The sequence below is a fragment of the Natrix helvetica genome (assembly GCF_964273705.1).
Source record: "Natrix helvetica genome assembly, chromosome: 2".
NCBI lineage: Eukaryota > Metazoa > Chordata > Lepidosauria > Squamata > Natricidae > Natrix > Natrix helvetica.
The window spans coordinates 62468775-62486698 of record NC_138552.1 but is presented as its reverse complement, the minus strand read 5'-3'; the positions used below and the strand labels follow the sequence as shown (position 1 = coordinate 62486698).

At 36.5% G+C, this 17924-nt stretch overlaps 1 protein-coding gene across 5 annotated transcripts in view; it reads right to left on the bottom strand.

Annotated features, from left to right (window-relative positions):
- Positions 1-17924, bottom strand: part of SEMA4D (semaphorin 4D) — a 112086-nt gene that overhangs the window by 24986 nt on the left and 69176 nt on the right. For all 5 annotated transcript variants that reach the window (XM_081942017.1, XM_081942015.1, XM_081942016.1 and 2 more), the window contains exon 3: positions 1926-2307. In XM_081942017.1, coding sequence (XP_081798143.1) covers positions 1926-2073 — 148 coding nt within the window. In that variant the 5' untranslated portion in view covers positions 2074-2307. The remainder of the gene's footprint in view (positions 1-1925; positions 2308-17924) is intronic.

The window sequence follows — 17924 nt, the reverse complement described above, 5'->3', positions numbered from 1 at the left end:
TAAAACCCCAAAGGAGTAAAAAGGGCCACCTATATTAGACGGAAGATTAATCTAAATAAATAAAGTCTAATTTATTTTAGATGGTACAGCTATTCTTTTAAAGAAGTCTGATTTTTGTTGGGGAGACGGATACAAACATTTATCAGATTTAGTTTGCTTTAATCAATTTTCCTACTTTTTTTATTAAAACTTCTTTACAAATAGTTTGAAGAATGAAGAACTTTAAATTATCTGTCCTATTGTTGAAACTCTATTCATATTTTGTTGTTTCATTATGTTCCTGAATAGCAATATGAATTGTATTCTGAAAGAATAGGGGAAATGAAAAGTCATAAGGAACAATGAATTGCCTTTGGAGGTTGCCTCCGAAAACTGTGGGGAATAACCAAAGGCAAAGATAAAATGGCAGCATATAATGTTGCTTTCTATACTGTCACAGTTCCAAGTCTTGTTAGAAACTTCTGAATGGAACTTGCATTCCCATTGATTTTATTTTGGTTTTGAGCCAAGTTCTATGGATATATAAATACAATACTGCCTTGTTTCAGCACATTTAACTCCTCCCTTCCACGATGAATGAAAGTATGGTTGAAAATAATTAAGAAAACCTTGATTTGTTCAAACTAGCTGCATTTTTTTTGAAGAAAGCTATTTATCAATCTGATTTGAAAGCAAGGATAAGCAATTTGAAAGAGCTATACAAAAAAAAAAACACCCTGATCCAACATATAGATTTAAGATTATGTTAGTCCAAAACATAAGGAATAGTTGCTGACAATGGAAGAAATGCTATCTTGGATGTAATGAATTTCAAAGAAATAAAACCTATAAGGGTTTCAAGATATGGACATACTGAGAGGGAGACTCAGGGGCAGGTAAGTACAGCTGGGATCCACAAACATGGTGCTGACAGCCATGGAGCTTAATGAGGCCACCCAGGTACAGTGTATTTAAAGGAAGAGCAAAGGGCTGAAAATGTATCTCTGAGGGACTACAAGAGAAATTGTTGGGGCAGCTTTCCTTGAAGAAACATTGAATAAGCAATTAAACAAGTAGTAAGAACACCAGCTGAGGCCTAGGTTGCAGAACTCTTCAGCTTACAAGGTCTTTTGAATAGCAGCTATTTAAGAGGAACTGTTTGCCAATGGACGTCATGTACAAAATGTGTCACTCTTTGGCTTTGTATTGTATTTAATTCCCTTGAGAACTGCAGTGTTAATTAATCTATCAAGTTATGATTTTTCTTTAGCCAACCCTTGAAGTGGACAACTTAATAATGAAACATTTCCTTATGAACCAGATAACAGATTGGACTATCATCATCACTCAAATTGATATCCACCAATTGGGTTACATTTACTAGTTAAAATAACTTATCACTTGAAAATTTCTCCTTAACCAATAGATTAGCCATATCCATACTGAATTTCTGGGAAGGGAATAAAAATAAAATTCCAGCTCTTATTACATGGAAATTATTTGCATTTAACTCTTGCTATTACATAATGGGAACTCATCATGCTTTATATCTGCTTGCTTCATGTACACTGTTTCTCTCTTGCAAAAACAGTTATATGAAAATATGCTCCATGTAGTGAGTTTAGGAATGGAACATTGGTCACTAAGCTACTTGCCTAACCAAGTTTGCATTCTTTCCTAAATGAACATTATTTCCAGTACTGTGTCTTATCACAAAGAAAAGAGAATTAGATAAGGTACACAAATGACCTAAATTAAATTCCCATTTATTTATGTAACTGTCATATTACAACAGTTTAATATTATCCATTCAATGTATTACACAGTACTTGCAAGTAAGATTTACCTAGCGTTTTTATTTCCATGAATTGTAAAGGTAGACTAGCAACATAATTAGAATGCATTAAATGCATATATCATTAGCATAATCTGAAACTATTTCTTACCTTTATGTTCCCACGAAATTCGGGGCATTGGACCTAATGCCACTGACATTCCAAGATATAAACTCATAATCCCATATAGAGCAAGAGCCATGTCAAACATTTTTGTTTTGCAATTGTAGATGGGTAAGTGCAGCAGCAAAACGTTCATTTGGCAGAAAAAAACCTGCCTTTTAATTTAAACAGCTTGTGCAAATATAGAAATCCAATTAAATATGCTGTTGATTTCTCGCCAGGGTGTTTGCAAAGATCTATTATTGGATCACTTCTTCCAACAAACACATATTTGCCACAATGATGAACAGAAGAAGCTTCCAGAAGGAGTCTCAGTAACTCTTCTGCTTCTTAAGCACATGCTTCTGATTAGTTGGACTGGAATATAAAACTGCAGAAAGAAAAGACAAGGAAGGAATAAAGTGGGCAAAGGTTTTCACAAATGAGTTCCAAACTCATTCTTTGTAGTATAGCAGAAGACTGATCTTACAAAAGGAAAGACTAGTTCATTTTTTTAAATAGGAAATTGACAGTAATATTTTCCATGTGGTCTTGTAATTTATTTATGAATAGAAGTTCAATATACTTAGACACACATTTGTACATTGGAAAAAGATGTGGTTTAATCTTTTTGAAAAATCCCAAAATAGAATAAATCATATACAGTATACTCACAGATGTTTAAGATACAGGAAGCTTGAGGTATTTCTCTGAATTCTGTACAAATATATCGTACTGGTTTCTAACATTCTCACAAAATGATTGCCATGGGGTGTTTATGAGTGTAATCAGTTACACAACTTCCATTAAAAAATGTACAGGTTTGCAAGGACCCAATATTTGATATAATAATGTCACTTCTCTGGTCCAGGGTATTATGGGAAATACACATTATTCCTGAAGCTGGTGCTTTTTGTGACAACATGAAAGTTTCTATTCTTAAAAAATAATAATTATACAGGTAGTCCTCAACTTGCAACCATTGGTTTAGCGACCGTTTGATGTTACAATGGCACTGAAAAAAGTGACTTACAACTGGTCCTTGCACCTGCAACTCTTGCAGCATCTCATGGTCACATGATCAAAATTCTGGCACTTGGCAACCTGTATGTATATATGAAGATTGCAGCATCCTGGTGTCATGTGATCACCATTTACGATCTTCCCAGTCGGCTTCTGATAAGCAAAGTCAATGGGGGAAGCCAGATTCACTCAACAACCTCATGATTCTATTAACAACTGCAGAGATTTGTTTTAACAACCATGCCAAAAAATATTGTAAAATTGGGTCGAATCCCTTGACAACCAGCTTGTTTAGCAATAGTATTGGTCTCAATAGATGTTGCAAATTGACGACTGCCTGTATGCAAGATTAGAAAATGTGGTGGACACTAGGAAACATAATGGTGGACAAATTATCATCCCTGGAGTTCATGCTGTGGATACAAATTAAAATTAAACCTCTGTATGCTACATGCATATTAAGGGCTACTTTTGTGACTACTCAAGGCTTTGCAGTATTAAAATTCCAATTTCATCACATTACTGGGCAGGCTGGGATTAGGTGAGGTAAAAGTAGTGATTATTTTTATGGGAGGTAAGTCTTGTAAACAAGAAAGACTACCAAGTGAAGTTTGTTTGTTTGTTTGTTTTATTGGATTTATATGCCGCCCTTCTCCCAAAGGACTCAGGGCGGCGTACAACATTAAAAAACACATATCACAAAAGTTAAAAGGAAATTAGATAAATATCCAAAAATACAAACCCAATTAATATGACAATAACATTTAAAAAATTAGATAAAATTAACAAGCCAGGCAGGCTTGCTGGAAAAGCCAACTTTTTAGGGCGCATCGGAAGGACCGGAAATCAGGGATTATGCGAAGCTCCGGGGGCAGCTCATTCCAGAGGGAAGGCGCTCCCACAGAGAAGTTATTTCTCTTTCCACAAGGGTCAATGTGCAAATTGCAGTTCATAAAATATAGTTGTGTTAAATACACATGATATCATCTACTGGAAGGCCTATTCCCCCCCACCACCACCAAAAAAGTAATTATAACTATGTTTTTTAATATGTCTGCGACCAATCTGTTTTCTACCCAAAGTTGTTTTTATCCATTTCAACATCATATATGTCGTATCATACTTAGAAATAATCTCAGAAAATTTACTGGGAATACAATTAAACATGTACAGAATTGTTGCCTTAATAAGTTACACAGTTATAATTATGTTTCTAGGCAAAAGCATATTCCCCCTTATTTTGTTTGTTCTGGTTCATTTTCTTTTATGCCTCCATAAAAGGTGAACTAGGAGATGTAACTAGAACAACTAAAAAGTACTGTGATATTGTGGCATACAATGGATATGAGGAGTCACCAAGAGTCAAGTGGCACACAAGTTTAACATTATTATTGTTATTATGATCACCATTATATCTACTAAAGTTAATATAACTTAGTATATCATACAATTTGCCTAATGGATGCCCAGCCTGACTTGATGCTGATTCTGGAACATAAACTGGAGGGAAAAAATCAGAGTTCCACCTTCCATAATACATAGGGAAATAACTAAATGATGTTTCCGTATTTTTTTCAAAATGGAACCAAATCTGCAAGAAAGGCTAAATTCTCGAGCATGAGACCCAAATTTTATAGAAATTGGTAGAGAGAATTTGAGGCATCTTACACTTTAAATAACAATGCATTCAGACCAGTGGAAGATCCAATTAATCCTTTGCCAGAACAATTTAAGCAAATCCCACTTTCTATTCTCTCAGGACCAATAGTAAAGTGAAGGACACTGCTAATAAGGATAAAAGAAAGGAAGAGACATTGGCACTTCAATATTGTTTACAATTTAATGTAGTAAAAACTGCGTGATGAAAGAATAATCTGCAATGCATGAATAAGGAGTAAGTAAAAATTAATAAAACTGAGAAAGGATAGGAATTTATATTATATATTTAAATTTAATTCTGTGGGGGCGCAAACCACAATTACACTGATCTCAGATGCACATTCGTCCATCCGGCCGCTTCTCAACACTGTTCTTCCCTTCTCACAGGCTGTACATCACCAGTTTTTGTCATCAACCACAGCTGTGGTCCACACATAAGACAGCTGGTTTCTTTCTTTTGCCACATGCAATACGCAAAACCAGACTATCTTCCTAACTTCAAACAAAACAGTGTGATGAGTTCCTCCCTCCCTCTTCATTTTCCATGTTGAGGACAGTATTTGAGTGCATGCACATGTGTGTCTCTAAAAGGTTTACTTAATCATCGAAGTGGCATCTTGTGCATTCCTATAACAAGTAAGCCCTAGTGCAGCGATGGCGAACCTTTTTTGGCTCGCGTGCCACAAGTGGGGGGAGCACAGGGGGGGGGGTCGTGTGCAGGCGTGCCACACCCATAATGCAATGCGCGACACCCCCCCACAACAGGCGCATCCCCCCATTTTTACATGCTTTTTTCACCCTCCCCAGGCTCCAGAGGCTTTATAGGAGCCTGGGGAGGGGGGAAAGAGCCTCCCCCACCCCCCCGGAGGTCCTCCGGAGGCTTCAGGGAGCGTCTGGAGGTTTCCCTGAAGCCTTTGGAACGCTTAAAATGACCCTCCGAGCAAACTGGAAGTGACTTCCGGTTTGGTCGGAGGGTCGTTTTAAGAGTTCCGAAGGCTTCAGGGACCGTCCGGAGGCTTCCCTGACGTCTTCGGAGCACTCAAAACGACCCTCTGAGCAAACCGGAAGTGACTTCCTGTTTGCTCAGAGGGTCGTTTTAAGTGTTCCGAAGGCTTCAGGGAAGCCTCCAGACACTCCCTGAAGCCTCCGGAGGGCCTCCGGGGGGCGAGGGAGGCTCTTTTCCCCCTCCCCAGGCTCCTATAAAGCCTCTGGAGCCTGGGGAGGGCGAAAAAATGGCTTTTAAAAATGGTGAACTCAGCTGGCCAGCGCGCACATGCACGCTGGCCAGCTGACAGGGCAGCGCCTCACGTGCCCTGACAAATGGTTCCGTGTGCCACCTGTGGCACGCGTGCCATAGGTTCGCCATCACTGCCCTAGTGAACTGGGAAAATAAAGAAATTTACAACTATTCGGCTGCAATACCCTCCTCAGAAGTGGGACTTCTTAGGAAGCAAACATTCATGAGGATGAGGTTAACAAAACCAAGCAGGAGAAGGCGGCTTCTCTTAGGCTCCAGCCTGGCATTACAAGAAAAACTATCTTTGCCATCAACATTCATTCCAGATATATTTTATTATATATATACACATTTTTATTAGCCCTTCTAAATATTTATGTAATGTGAACATTTCCCCAGAAATGGGATCACTGGCTACAAACTGGTGTAATTGCAGATGGCAGCCAAAAAGCCAAATTAATCTGACACAAATTTTGAGAAATTAAAATTAAATTCATCTGATTTCACAAAACAAATGTTTCCTCATGTGGTACAACTTACGAATTTCTGGATATAGATTTAAAAGAATATCCTGAAACTGCCAGTCAACTACTGAAATGTTCTTTGTGAAAAAAACGTTTACATTGCTTACAGAAGCAGGGTAAATACGGAAGGTATTTTACAGGTAGCATTAATCTCATCAAATACTGAACTTTTATCCAAAGAAAACAATTACATCCCATCAGAGAACACTAACTTGTTTTGCTAAAGTATCCTACCAATAGCTTTCAAGGCTCTTTTGGGGAGGGGGGATTGAGGATATTGGAAATTTTAATTTTCTATTTATAATAAACATTTTACTTTTTATTTTATTGCCAGTTTTCTATCTCTAGAGCTTTGCCTCTTGAAAAAAGTAACAAAACAAACATGTTTTATGGTCTGAAAATCCCCATTCAACTTCCCTGTTCCACACAATTCTCAGAGGGTTTTTTAAAGAGTTATTTGCTGGCTTTCACAGTTTTTTTTTATATACTCCAAAACTTAATACAGCATAACAGCACATGGCTTTTCAATGCTATTCCTTTACTCCTACAAATGGACACAGACTTTAACATACGTTGATGCTGCTCAGATAATTATGCATTTTTATTACATAAGATGTGATTTAAATCGCAAACATGTTATTATGCAATAACCTAAATGTTTACAGTTCTTTAAAATCATGAGGCAATGCAGAGAGAAGTCCCTTTTACCTCATGCACGAAACCAGTAGTTGCCGAGCAACTCAATGGCAAATTCAGTTATGAAAATAGTTCACAGACAATTATTTCTGCAGTAGTGCCTCTGGGTGAATGCGGACGAAAATCTTAGGATACAGGGAAGAAAATTAAAATGAAATATTTTTTTTTACTTTTTGAAACTGATTATTAGTTGGAATTAGGACTTCCTCTGAAGTTGATTATAAGCGTTGAATACTATGTTTTAGTTCTAATTCTTCTTTGAAAGATTAAAAGTCCTGACCTACTATTTTACTTCCTTTTCTGGTAGCTATTTTTTTTTATTTTCATGTTCATTGACAATCGTATTAATGTTTTATATTGAAAACTGGGATAAAATGATAAAAATGTTTTGGTGACTTTGCATCAGTTTATATTACTTCTAAAAATACTGCTGGCATTAAACAAGTGAATAAAATAATATTTAAAGCAGGAAACATCAAACTTTCTAAGATAATATCACTAAATAAATGTTCATAAAATGTGGATATTATCCCTCTCTTGTTTATGTTTTTTTAACAACAGAGAAATTCATAATTTCTGGCAAATAAAATAATGATTGCTTGTGTTAGTTCCCATCTCCTGTCCCATTTTGAAGATCTTTTAAAACTAGATTTTAACCCAAAACTTAATCCAAAATTAAGTGTTTTTTATCTCTTAAATGTAAACTTTGTCTTAGTTTGTGTATACCATATTTTATAAACAACTCTACCATGAGTCTTCTCTGCTCATAAAAAAATATTCAATAGAAACCCCTGAACACTAAAACTTTCATCTCGGAAAGACTAGCCAATTCAACAGCATTGAACCCTGGGGTTGAGGTGAATAAACTGAGTCAGACTAATAAATGGAGTGGTAGTGGGGGTCTGTGGCAGATCACCTGCTAGATTTCTTGAACCCAAAAGTTCCACATATTCAGATGTTTGAGAAAATTAAAAGAAAGCATACACGTAATTAAACATGCATATGGTTAAAATGAAAATGAGGCCAGAAAGAACAAGAGTAAGTATTATCCAAAGTTTTGCATGCAACAAGCAAAGACATTAAAATAACAGAGAAACACTTAGAATGAAATTCAACTCTCTTTTCAATAGAATGACAAGAGATCTGTGTTACTATATAATCTTGTGCTCCACATAATTGGAAGCCAGGCAGATGGATATGGAATCTGTTGACTCTCCTTTTAAAATATATTTATCTTTTTTTTTTTATTGTGGAGTACTTTAGTGGCAGAACTAATAATCTTTGTGTTTTGGGATAAATTAGTATGTGTCATCCAAGGAAACAGCTGCTATGGTTAAGCAGTGTTATCTACTACAAATGAGTCTCCATAAATCCCTCCAAAACAAAATTATTTTAAGATGTTGGGTTACATTTTATTACAATTATCCATAGGTATACATATATCAACTTATAACTTGAATTAAATCACTCAATATTTCAAATATATTGCAGTGATAAAAATAACCATACATTGGAAGTGCTTGCATCTACTTCAGGCTAGCACAAACCAAGTGAGCAGACAAACATATAATTGTGAATGGAAATGTCTAGCTGGATTAAATTACTGCCTCTTTATATAAGGATAGAAGAAATGGTTCTGGGAAGCTTGCAAATAAAAAAAGGCTATCAGAAATGTTTTTTGATATCTCTGAATTTAAATGCCAAACACAGTTAATAACTGGAAAGATGGAGCAATAACATGGGCATAGAAGAATGTTCTGTTATGCACCATCTTGTAAAAGTATCTTTGTATAACAAAGTTCTAATTTTTTATGGATGCAATAGTGTCTTTAAAGGTAAAGGTTCTCCTTGTACATAAGTGTTAGTCGTTCCCAACTCTAGGGGGCGGTGCTTATCTCTGTTTCAAAGCTGAAGAGCCAGCGCTATCCAAAGATGTCTCCGTGGTCATGTGGCCGGCATGACTAAACGCTAAAGGCACATTGGAGTACTGTTACCTTCCCATCAAAGATGCTTTCTATTTTTTCTACTTGCATTTTATGTGCTTTTGAACTGCTAGGTTGGCAGAAGCTGGGACAAGTAACGGGAGCTCACTCTGTTACATGGCGCTAGGAATTCAAACTGCCGAACTGCCGACTTTTCTGATCGACATGCTCAGTGTTTTAATCATTGAGCCACAGCATCTTTAGAAGCATCTAAAAAAGTCTCAAACAATGGCTTCCAACAAGCAGAGGTAACAGGTAACACATTTCCTTGATGGAAACAGTAACCTAACCAATAGACGAAATGTCCTATATTGCAGTCTCCCTGAGGGCTTGCAAAGGACACACTCCTCATAAGCATTCTTGGTCCAGGCAAATTTAAAGGAGGAATATCTTCTTGGCATCTTCTCCACATGTATAGCCAATACTGGACACAAGCAGCTTTAAGAAACAAACCTGTTGTTTTAACTGCTGCAGCTCAACATATGCCTTTCATGAAGAAGTAGTATACTCTGAGAAATATGCTTATACAAGACTTGTAGTCAACCAGTGAACAGCACTTCACTGTAGCAAGTGTATCCCTTGTGTGCAAAGCAGCTGCATATCTACAACATTGCCATTCACTATTATTGGTGAGCAATCTGCCAACTGCTGATGCTTAGTAAAATTTGTTTGACAAATCTTCTCCCAGCCAAGAGCTTGTTTAATGTGGTGTGGAGTACCTTTTTTCAAGTATGCTTATCAAGCGATGATAAAATGATCTAGGACAGAAAAACAAAATAATGGGCTTTGCATCTCTAAACTTGGCTATGAAAGAAAAAGTTTAAGACTGCAACAGTTAAACTTTGGAATATTTCCTTCACAGCTTAAACACATGGTAATAATTTCGTTGAAAGGATCTGCTGTGAAAATGGGAGTATCTTGTAGTGCTTTCCAGTTAAGTAGCAGCATACTGAATGTTTTATGTTTTAAGTGCAAAATAAAACATACTTGGTTTGTGTAAAATATTGTAGGAAACAATTCATCATACTATTAAGAGCTACTGTTTAGAAAGTGCTAAATAAATACTAGTAGTCCTTCACTTATGACTATTTGTTCAATGACCGTTCAAAATTACAACATGATGAATGAAAGGACTTATTTGTGCCAGTGGTGGGATTCAAATTTTTTTACTACCGGTTCTGTGGGCATGGCTTGGTGGGCATGGCAGGGGAAGGATACTGTAAAATCTCCATTCCCTCCCCACTCCAGGGTAAGGTTACCACAAAATCCCCATTTCCTTCCGATCAGCTGGGACTCGGCAGGCAGAATAGATGGGAGCAGGGGCAGTCAGAGATGGTATTTACTGGTTCTCCGAACTGCTCAAAATTTCCACTACTAGTTCTCTCCTTCAGCTCCAGGGGGGATGGGAATGAAGGCATGATAATATAAGCCTTTACTCAACTGACCACATGGCATCTGAACTCAATCAAACCTGGATTCAAACTCAGCCTAGAGGGTTGCCCTTGCACGGGCCCATGGGAGTCTGGCAACCAATCAGAATACATTTCTTACACAGGAACAGGAAACAGATAGGTGGGGCAGAACAGATTATAAAAAGCCCTGCAAGCCCTTCTCTTCTCTTCTCTTCCCTTCTCTTCTTCTCCACCAACATTGAAGCATGTGATCACCTTTCCTGTTCAGGACTCAAGCCATGCGGTCCTGTCCACCATTAAAACCATCTTTCCAAGCAGCCTCCATGTCTCCAGTGTCTTTTTCCCCACTTGGAGTCGAACCCAGAAGAACATTTCTTCCAACAACAGGCTGAACTGCTTCAGCTCAGACACAGATTTCTTATGCAAGAAGGAAGCATCCCTATGCAAAATGTTTTATTCCTGCCTCTCAGGGACAATTAGTCACTATTTACAATGCATGGAAGCTTCCCCCATTTTGGTTTGTATTTATTTATAATTTAGAAAAAGAACTGATTTCAGTTGGGGCGATTGAGAAAAAAAATATTATTCCCCATTCCCAACACTTGTCATTTTCTTTTAGAAAAATCTGCCTACCCTGTAGTGCATGCCTCCAATAGAAAAAAGGATACTCATCAATACTCTAGACCAGTGTTTCTCAAACTTGGTGACTTTAAGTCCTGTGGACTTCAACTCCCAGAATCCCCCAGCCAGCATAGCTGGCTGGGGAATTCTGGGAGTTGAAGTCCACAGGACTTAAAGTCGCCAAGTTTGAGAAACACTGCTCTAGACTATCTGAATATCATTAAAAGAATGAATTTTATTGCTGGGTTTTAAAGGAGCAGACTCTGTAATCTGTACTCCATGCAATACTGTGGGATCATCCAGCAGAGGTTGAGCAGGGGGGGGAGGGGGGGTTGTATGAGATTGGCAGTTTGAATTCAAAAGCAGCCATTCATGAAAACAAAGCCTTAAATCCTTTGCCTCCTAAGAGTTAACAGAATGTTTTGACAAGGATTCCTCAGGCAGCAAGATTCTTACATGCTGCTAGAAGAGTAGAGGTTGTGTAGAAAGGAAAATGCAATAGATTTTACACTGTTGAAAGTTTGGCCACAAGGCCTTCAGTGTTTTTGTCTGTCAAGATCAGTTAAAGGGCTTAAAGTTAACTATCTGTCAGACATTAGTTGCCATGAAATACTTGTCATCCTTCATTCCCATGCACGAATGACAGTCTTTTCAGACAAGCGAATACAGAAAGCCATTTCCCCAAATACAATTCCAGAACGGTAATTGTTTAATTATATGGTTGTCAAAACCATAAGTTCAATACATACAGGCAGACAGGTTTTCATGTTGTTTTCAGTGGAATGATTTCTAATGGCAGAAAGAGAAGCTGTATTTTTCATCAGTCAGAAGAAATTACTGCTGATTTGTTTGGGAAACTTGTCTCCTTTTTCTGCCTTATTTCTGATATTCTCAGCTTGCAGGCCAAGGTGCATGCAAATCTGTCAGACAGGATTCCCAAACCTTGGCCACACAATAAATAAAAGCCCAAATAGTCTGGAGACTGGATTTATGCATATACAAATATATGATGAGACCTCTGACTGCTTGGAAGATCCAGACAAATTGTAACTAATGGGTGGGTTAAAACTCACAAATGGTCTGATTTTAGCAAAGTTGCACAATTTCCACGTTTATTGTTCGAACAATCTTTTCAAGGCCAGTTTTTTTTAAAATCAGTGGCGCCATAGGAAGAAAATAAGTAAAAGCCAAAATAAAGCCAAACATAAACAAATGGAAAGGATTTTATTATGTCTGCTTAAGAATATAATTTCAGAGATGCCTGAAAAATATTGTATTATAGTTTCAATAACCAAAACTCCACTTTTGAAAAATGACATCATTCCTTTTCCTCGCCCCAATGTTTCCCCAATTTTTTCTATTAAAAAAAACTGATGAAGAATAACACTACCTTGTTTTTATAGTTTTCCATGCAAAATCAGAGTAGCACATAAAGCTATTTTTAAAACAGGGAGAGGATTATCAGAAAGCCACTTGATAATTTCTGTGGATTGATCTTTGTAGGATGACAGATGCCAGGAAAACTCTTACAGCAGCACCAGCCTAAAACAGCTAAGATGTTAAGAATTGTCTGTCTATCTGTCTGTCTACCTATCTATTTTATCTTTTAATACTGTACATTAACATCAACACGCAGCCACATGTCATTGCCTTTTAAATTTTATTTTATAATAGATAAAGAAAAGGCAGAAGTAACATCAGGAAGGTAAAAAAGAAAATTTACTGAGCCAAAAATTATCGATAAAGAAACTTGTTAGAAACTATTCTATATATTAATAAGCTAGCAGCAAATTAGCTTCGTAATTGTTTCAATTCTGAATCAAGCTTTTGGGAGAGTCTGAGTAAAAACTTTATTTTTATTGGACAAAGATTATTATATGCAAACATAATTATTTATGTTTGCATATAATTATTTTCTCAGGTTTAATGCACTGCTATTGAAAGATACAAGGGATTATATATTAGAATGTCTAAGACTACTTAGATATTCTAATATACCATCCCATCAAAAATACTTGTCACTTCAGATATTGTGCCACTTGGACATTAAAAGTGACAATATGCATTTATAGATTAAAATGTAGAAGAAAGAGAGAGGGAGGGAGGGAGGGAGAAAGCTGTCACCATTTGGAACTTGTCAGTTTCTCTCTCACGAATCAACTACTTTTAAGCATTTGTTTTATGTGAAAGTAAAAGGTGAAGGTTTCCTTGTTACTTGTATCTGACTCTAGGGCTTGGTGCTTATCTCCATTTTTGGGGGGCAAGGGAGCCAGCATTGTTCAAGGACAATTTCTGTGATCAGATGGCCTGCATGGCTATATGTCAAAGGCACTTGGGACACTGTTACCTTCTCTGGGAATTAATCTATTTGTATCTCCATGCTTTCGAACTGCTAAGTGGGCAGGGTATATTTTTGTATAGCATAGTAAATAGTAAAACTCCAACATTATAGCCCAGAAATCTTCAGTGCTATTATTAAAAGAGAAATAAAGAAGTGCACTGTTTTACATTTTTTTTCTTAATAAAATTATTATTTTGCTCTTAGTAAACTATGAGGAGAAAAAGTGTTGGCATTTCAATTCAGAACTAAACAAATCTGCCAGTCACTTTCCTTAATAGAAAGTAGGCGCTATTTTACTACTCATTGTGTGTTTTGGTTTGGGGTCGGGGTCTTTTATTGCAGTGTTTTAACATTGAAGTGAGAAATTCCAAAGTTCAAACAACCCTGGGAGCCCATCCTCCTGACACAAAAGCTTTGCTTTCAAATCCCAAAGGCTACATGATAAATTGGAGATGGATGATAGATAAATTAGAGATGAAAGGATATGCAATAAAAGAAAAACTGGTTTGCCACTATCTATTTGAAAAGTTGAGTACTCTAGGGTTGCAAAACCTCTTGCTTTCTAAATTTGAGAACCTATCTTGAAAATGAATCCTCAGTAACAAAGGAAAATTCATCAAGCAGAATTACCTCCATTATATTCTCCTTCTACTGTGAACGGTCAGATGCTAGCATGAGTCAGATCCCAATATATGGTGGCCTACCTAATCTGCCATGAAACTTGCATATGATAAGCCCATTTAATATATAAAATGTAAAAGTCCAGTTCTGGAAGAAGAGTGATTCAGTGAAACTAAGTGTTTCTTATTTGTCAGAATTATGTCAGTTGTTTTCTCCTCGACAAAGCATACCATAAGCATCACACTTGGAAGCAAAACAAGATTTTAGGTGAATTTCTATTCTCTGTGAGTCTTAGTACTGGGAATGTCTCTGGAATTTGTCAGCAGAGCCATAGCCAATTATTTCCCACCAATTAGCCATCTTTCTGTCCTGATGAATTGAAATTCTTGGGGAACCCACACTTACTTACTTTAATCCACTGCTAATAAAAGAACCCACAAGAAAAGGATAAGGAAAAACTAAAACGCTGTTTAGATTGAATAGGAAGGGAAACTATTCATTAGTGTCCTACCTTCTGTACATTTATTGCTACAGAACCTGAAACGTTTACATCTGAATAAACTGCACACAGATAAGAGTGTGGAATTCTTCTCAGAAAAACGTGTAACTGAAATCCAATGACCTTCCTGAAGGACATTTTTCAACACTGATTTGAACAATTCCTCCAGGACAGTGATTCCTAGAGGGATTTTCAAAATGAGCTCAGAAATCTACCAGATGGTCTGCTAAAATTTCCCCACTTTCACTGGCCAAAGTCAATTTGTTTCTTCAGCCTTGTCTCTGCATGCCATGATGGTCAACTGGCAAAAATATCCTTATCACACTAGCTCCTATCTAACCATCTGTCTCAACTGTCATTGCCTACATGAATGAAATTCTTAGTTAAATTTGGAATGCTGACTTTTATTATAATATTTTGGAACCAACTATAAAAAGTAAAGAGCTTCTTGTGAGAGTCAGAATTATTTTTGGCTACCTTAGTTGTTAACAAAGATGAACATTTTTGTGATTTTAGAAACTGGACATAATAGGGGAATAAATACAAGCCACAATTTGGTGTCAGTTGTGATTTACAAAATGATATCATGTATTATAACACATAACACTGGAAATATTAATGAGATCTTTGATCAATGGAGCAGAAATTAGCAGCTACAATATCAACAGTGTCAATAATAATGTCTGATTCAATGAATAAACAGTATTTAATGAATAAATTATCTCAAAAAATGTAAATGAGGAAATGACAGATTAGATCAAAAATATCTGACAAGGCTGAGAAAGTACTGAAAGTGACATTATAAATGACAGGTCAAGAGAATGATTTGGAAAATGATGCATTATAGGGTTCATAAAAGAAAACGGCTGAAATTTTAAAAACTAAAGAGGAATTACAAATGACAGAGAGTAATCTTGAAAATGTTTTCTGATTGGACCTACAAAAGAAGATTGTTATAAACTCTTGAACTGTGTGATGAGATAAAGAAAAATCGAAGACAAATAAAATCCTACAATAAAATAAAGATTAAATTGCCAGAAATAAAAAGAAATGTAAAATTGAGTTAATCAAAGTTAAAATAAGACATATTTGCAATTCTACAGACTTTTAGATGAAACAGGGTTGAAAAGTTGATGTTTTACAGGTTTGTTTATAGATAAGGAATAGAATACCAGTTTGTAAATTTATGGGCAAAAAGTTACTAAATTTGTCTATACATAATGAACACTGGAAGACACCGCTTTATATACCGTATTTTTCAGAGTATAAGACGCACCTTTTTCCCCCCAAAAGAGGGTGAAAATCTGGGTGCGTCTTATACTCTGAATGCAGTCCTACCCACCCACCTGCCACCACCCTTCAGCCTCTGTTCCCAAACTTCTGATTTACATGTTGGGTTGTTTTTCGCCCTTTGGAGGTTTTGGGAAAGTTTCCGGAGGGCAAAAAACGGCCGAAAATGAAGGCCAAAGTTAGCTGGCCAGCGTGTGCATGCTCACTGGAGCTGACAGGGCAACCCCTCAGGTGCTCTAACAAATGGCTCCACATGCCACTTGTGGCACGCTTGCCATAGGTTCGCCATCACGGTCTTATTGCATAGATTTTCCTACCCTTTAATCTCTAATTATAGTTGTAGGACTGAATAGATTCTTGCCCACAAGTTTAGTGTGTTGCAGAATATATACATATATATTTATTGAATAGACAATGCAAGAAAAATTTTCATAAATGAAATGCATCAAGAATTAAATTCATTTTAATAGGAATTTCGGTTGCACAGAACAATTTCCCACTTAACTCTGTGGATAGTTTGCTTTAATTCTAGAAGACACACAAAGCTAAAACATCAGCTGCCACTATGATGAGCTAACTAACAAAGCCCATTTTAAGAATGAAGTAAAAGCAGTCATTTTGTTCACCACTTTCAAGTTAGTAGCTGTTTAATTTGCAATTATGTCTCCAGTTAATGTTCCCCATCCAAGGTGGTTCATAATTTTTTTTAATCAAAGGCTTTTTATGGCTATAAAAAAGGTAATAGACCTTTTTAAATAATCGCACCATTAAGTATTTTAAGGTCTCTTGAATATCTACAACAATATCAGATTACAGTAATTTGTGACAAGATTGATCATAAATGACATGAAACAGCTGCTGAAGGAGAACTGAACTTTAGCATGACTCTATAGGAGATGACTAAATTCAAGTAAGCTATTGCGTTTCAGAAGATAAATGTACTTTCTAAGAGATTTTGTTCTAATTCATCTTACAACCTACAATTTTGGATATCATTGTTAAGTTAAAAAGTAAGAGAAGATGTTTCACTTTCAATTAATGAACACAAGCTGGAGATGTCTTTGTGTGTACTTGCATATATGCCTTTATTTTTTTGGATCATGATATATATTTTTTTCTTTTTTCTTTCTACATTGACCAAATTGCTGCACTAACAAAATGTGAACAAGGAAAAAAGGCAAGAGCTAACATGACCTAAATTTGGCAATTCTTTCATTGCGAAATGAAATAAATGCCTTGCACAAGATCACATTCTAACCTCTACAGTAATAATAAGATAATTATCATTCGTTAGTTCCTACTATCATAGATTTGAAATACCTGTACGTTTGCACCGAAGGAACGAAAAACTTTACAGTATTCTTCTATATAGCTAGTATAGATGTTATATAACATGAAACGAGCATTTCTTACTATACATACAATGCAGCGATCATTCACAAATTTATTTCTTCCCGGGTATAACTTGTGATATTCAGCTAATGTGATATTCATTTTTTTTTCTGAAAACAGAAATAGGACAAATTTGCACCACTTATATTGCTGTTTGGTGATAGCTCTAATATCTAAAAACATAGCTTCAAATGAATGATTAAATATGATTACTGACTTGCATTGCCATTGTAATTCTTCATAGGAGCAATAATGACAAGGTAACACTTTAGGTACCATTGTAACTAAGCAAATAAGCAAAGAAAGAAAAATGGGTAAACTGAAGCAAATTAAAATAAAAATTGTTTATTTTTATTCAATTCTGTATTTAGGACAGATACAGATTTATTGCATCCAGAATGTCAAATACAGAGAAAGCTTCAAAGCTATCTTATTTTTGCAATGCAGGATTACCAAGACTTTACTTGCTGGTAATTTCCTAATAGATAGTCTATACCAGTGATGGCGAACCTGAAGGTGCACGCACATGTGCTCACGCACGCACGCACCATAGTGCCGGAAACCTGACAACCAGCTGGCTGGCACGCATGCACATGTCGGAAACCCGAAGATCAATTGGCTGAGCTAGGGCGACGGAGCGCATGCCCACAGAGAGCGCTGCCATAGGTTCGTCATCATTGGTCTATACCTACGACTATAATTGAGACCAGA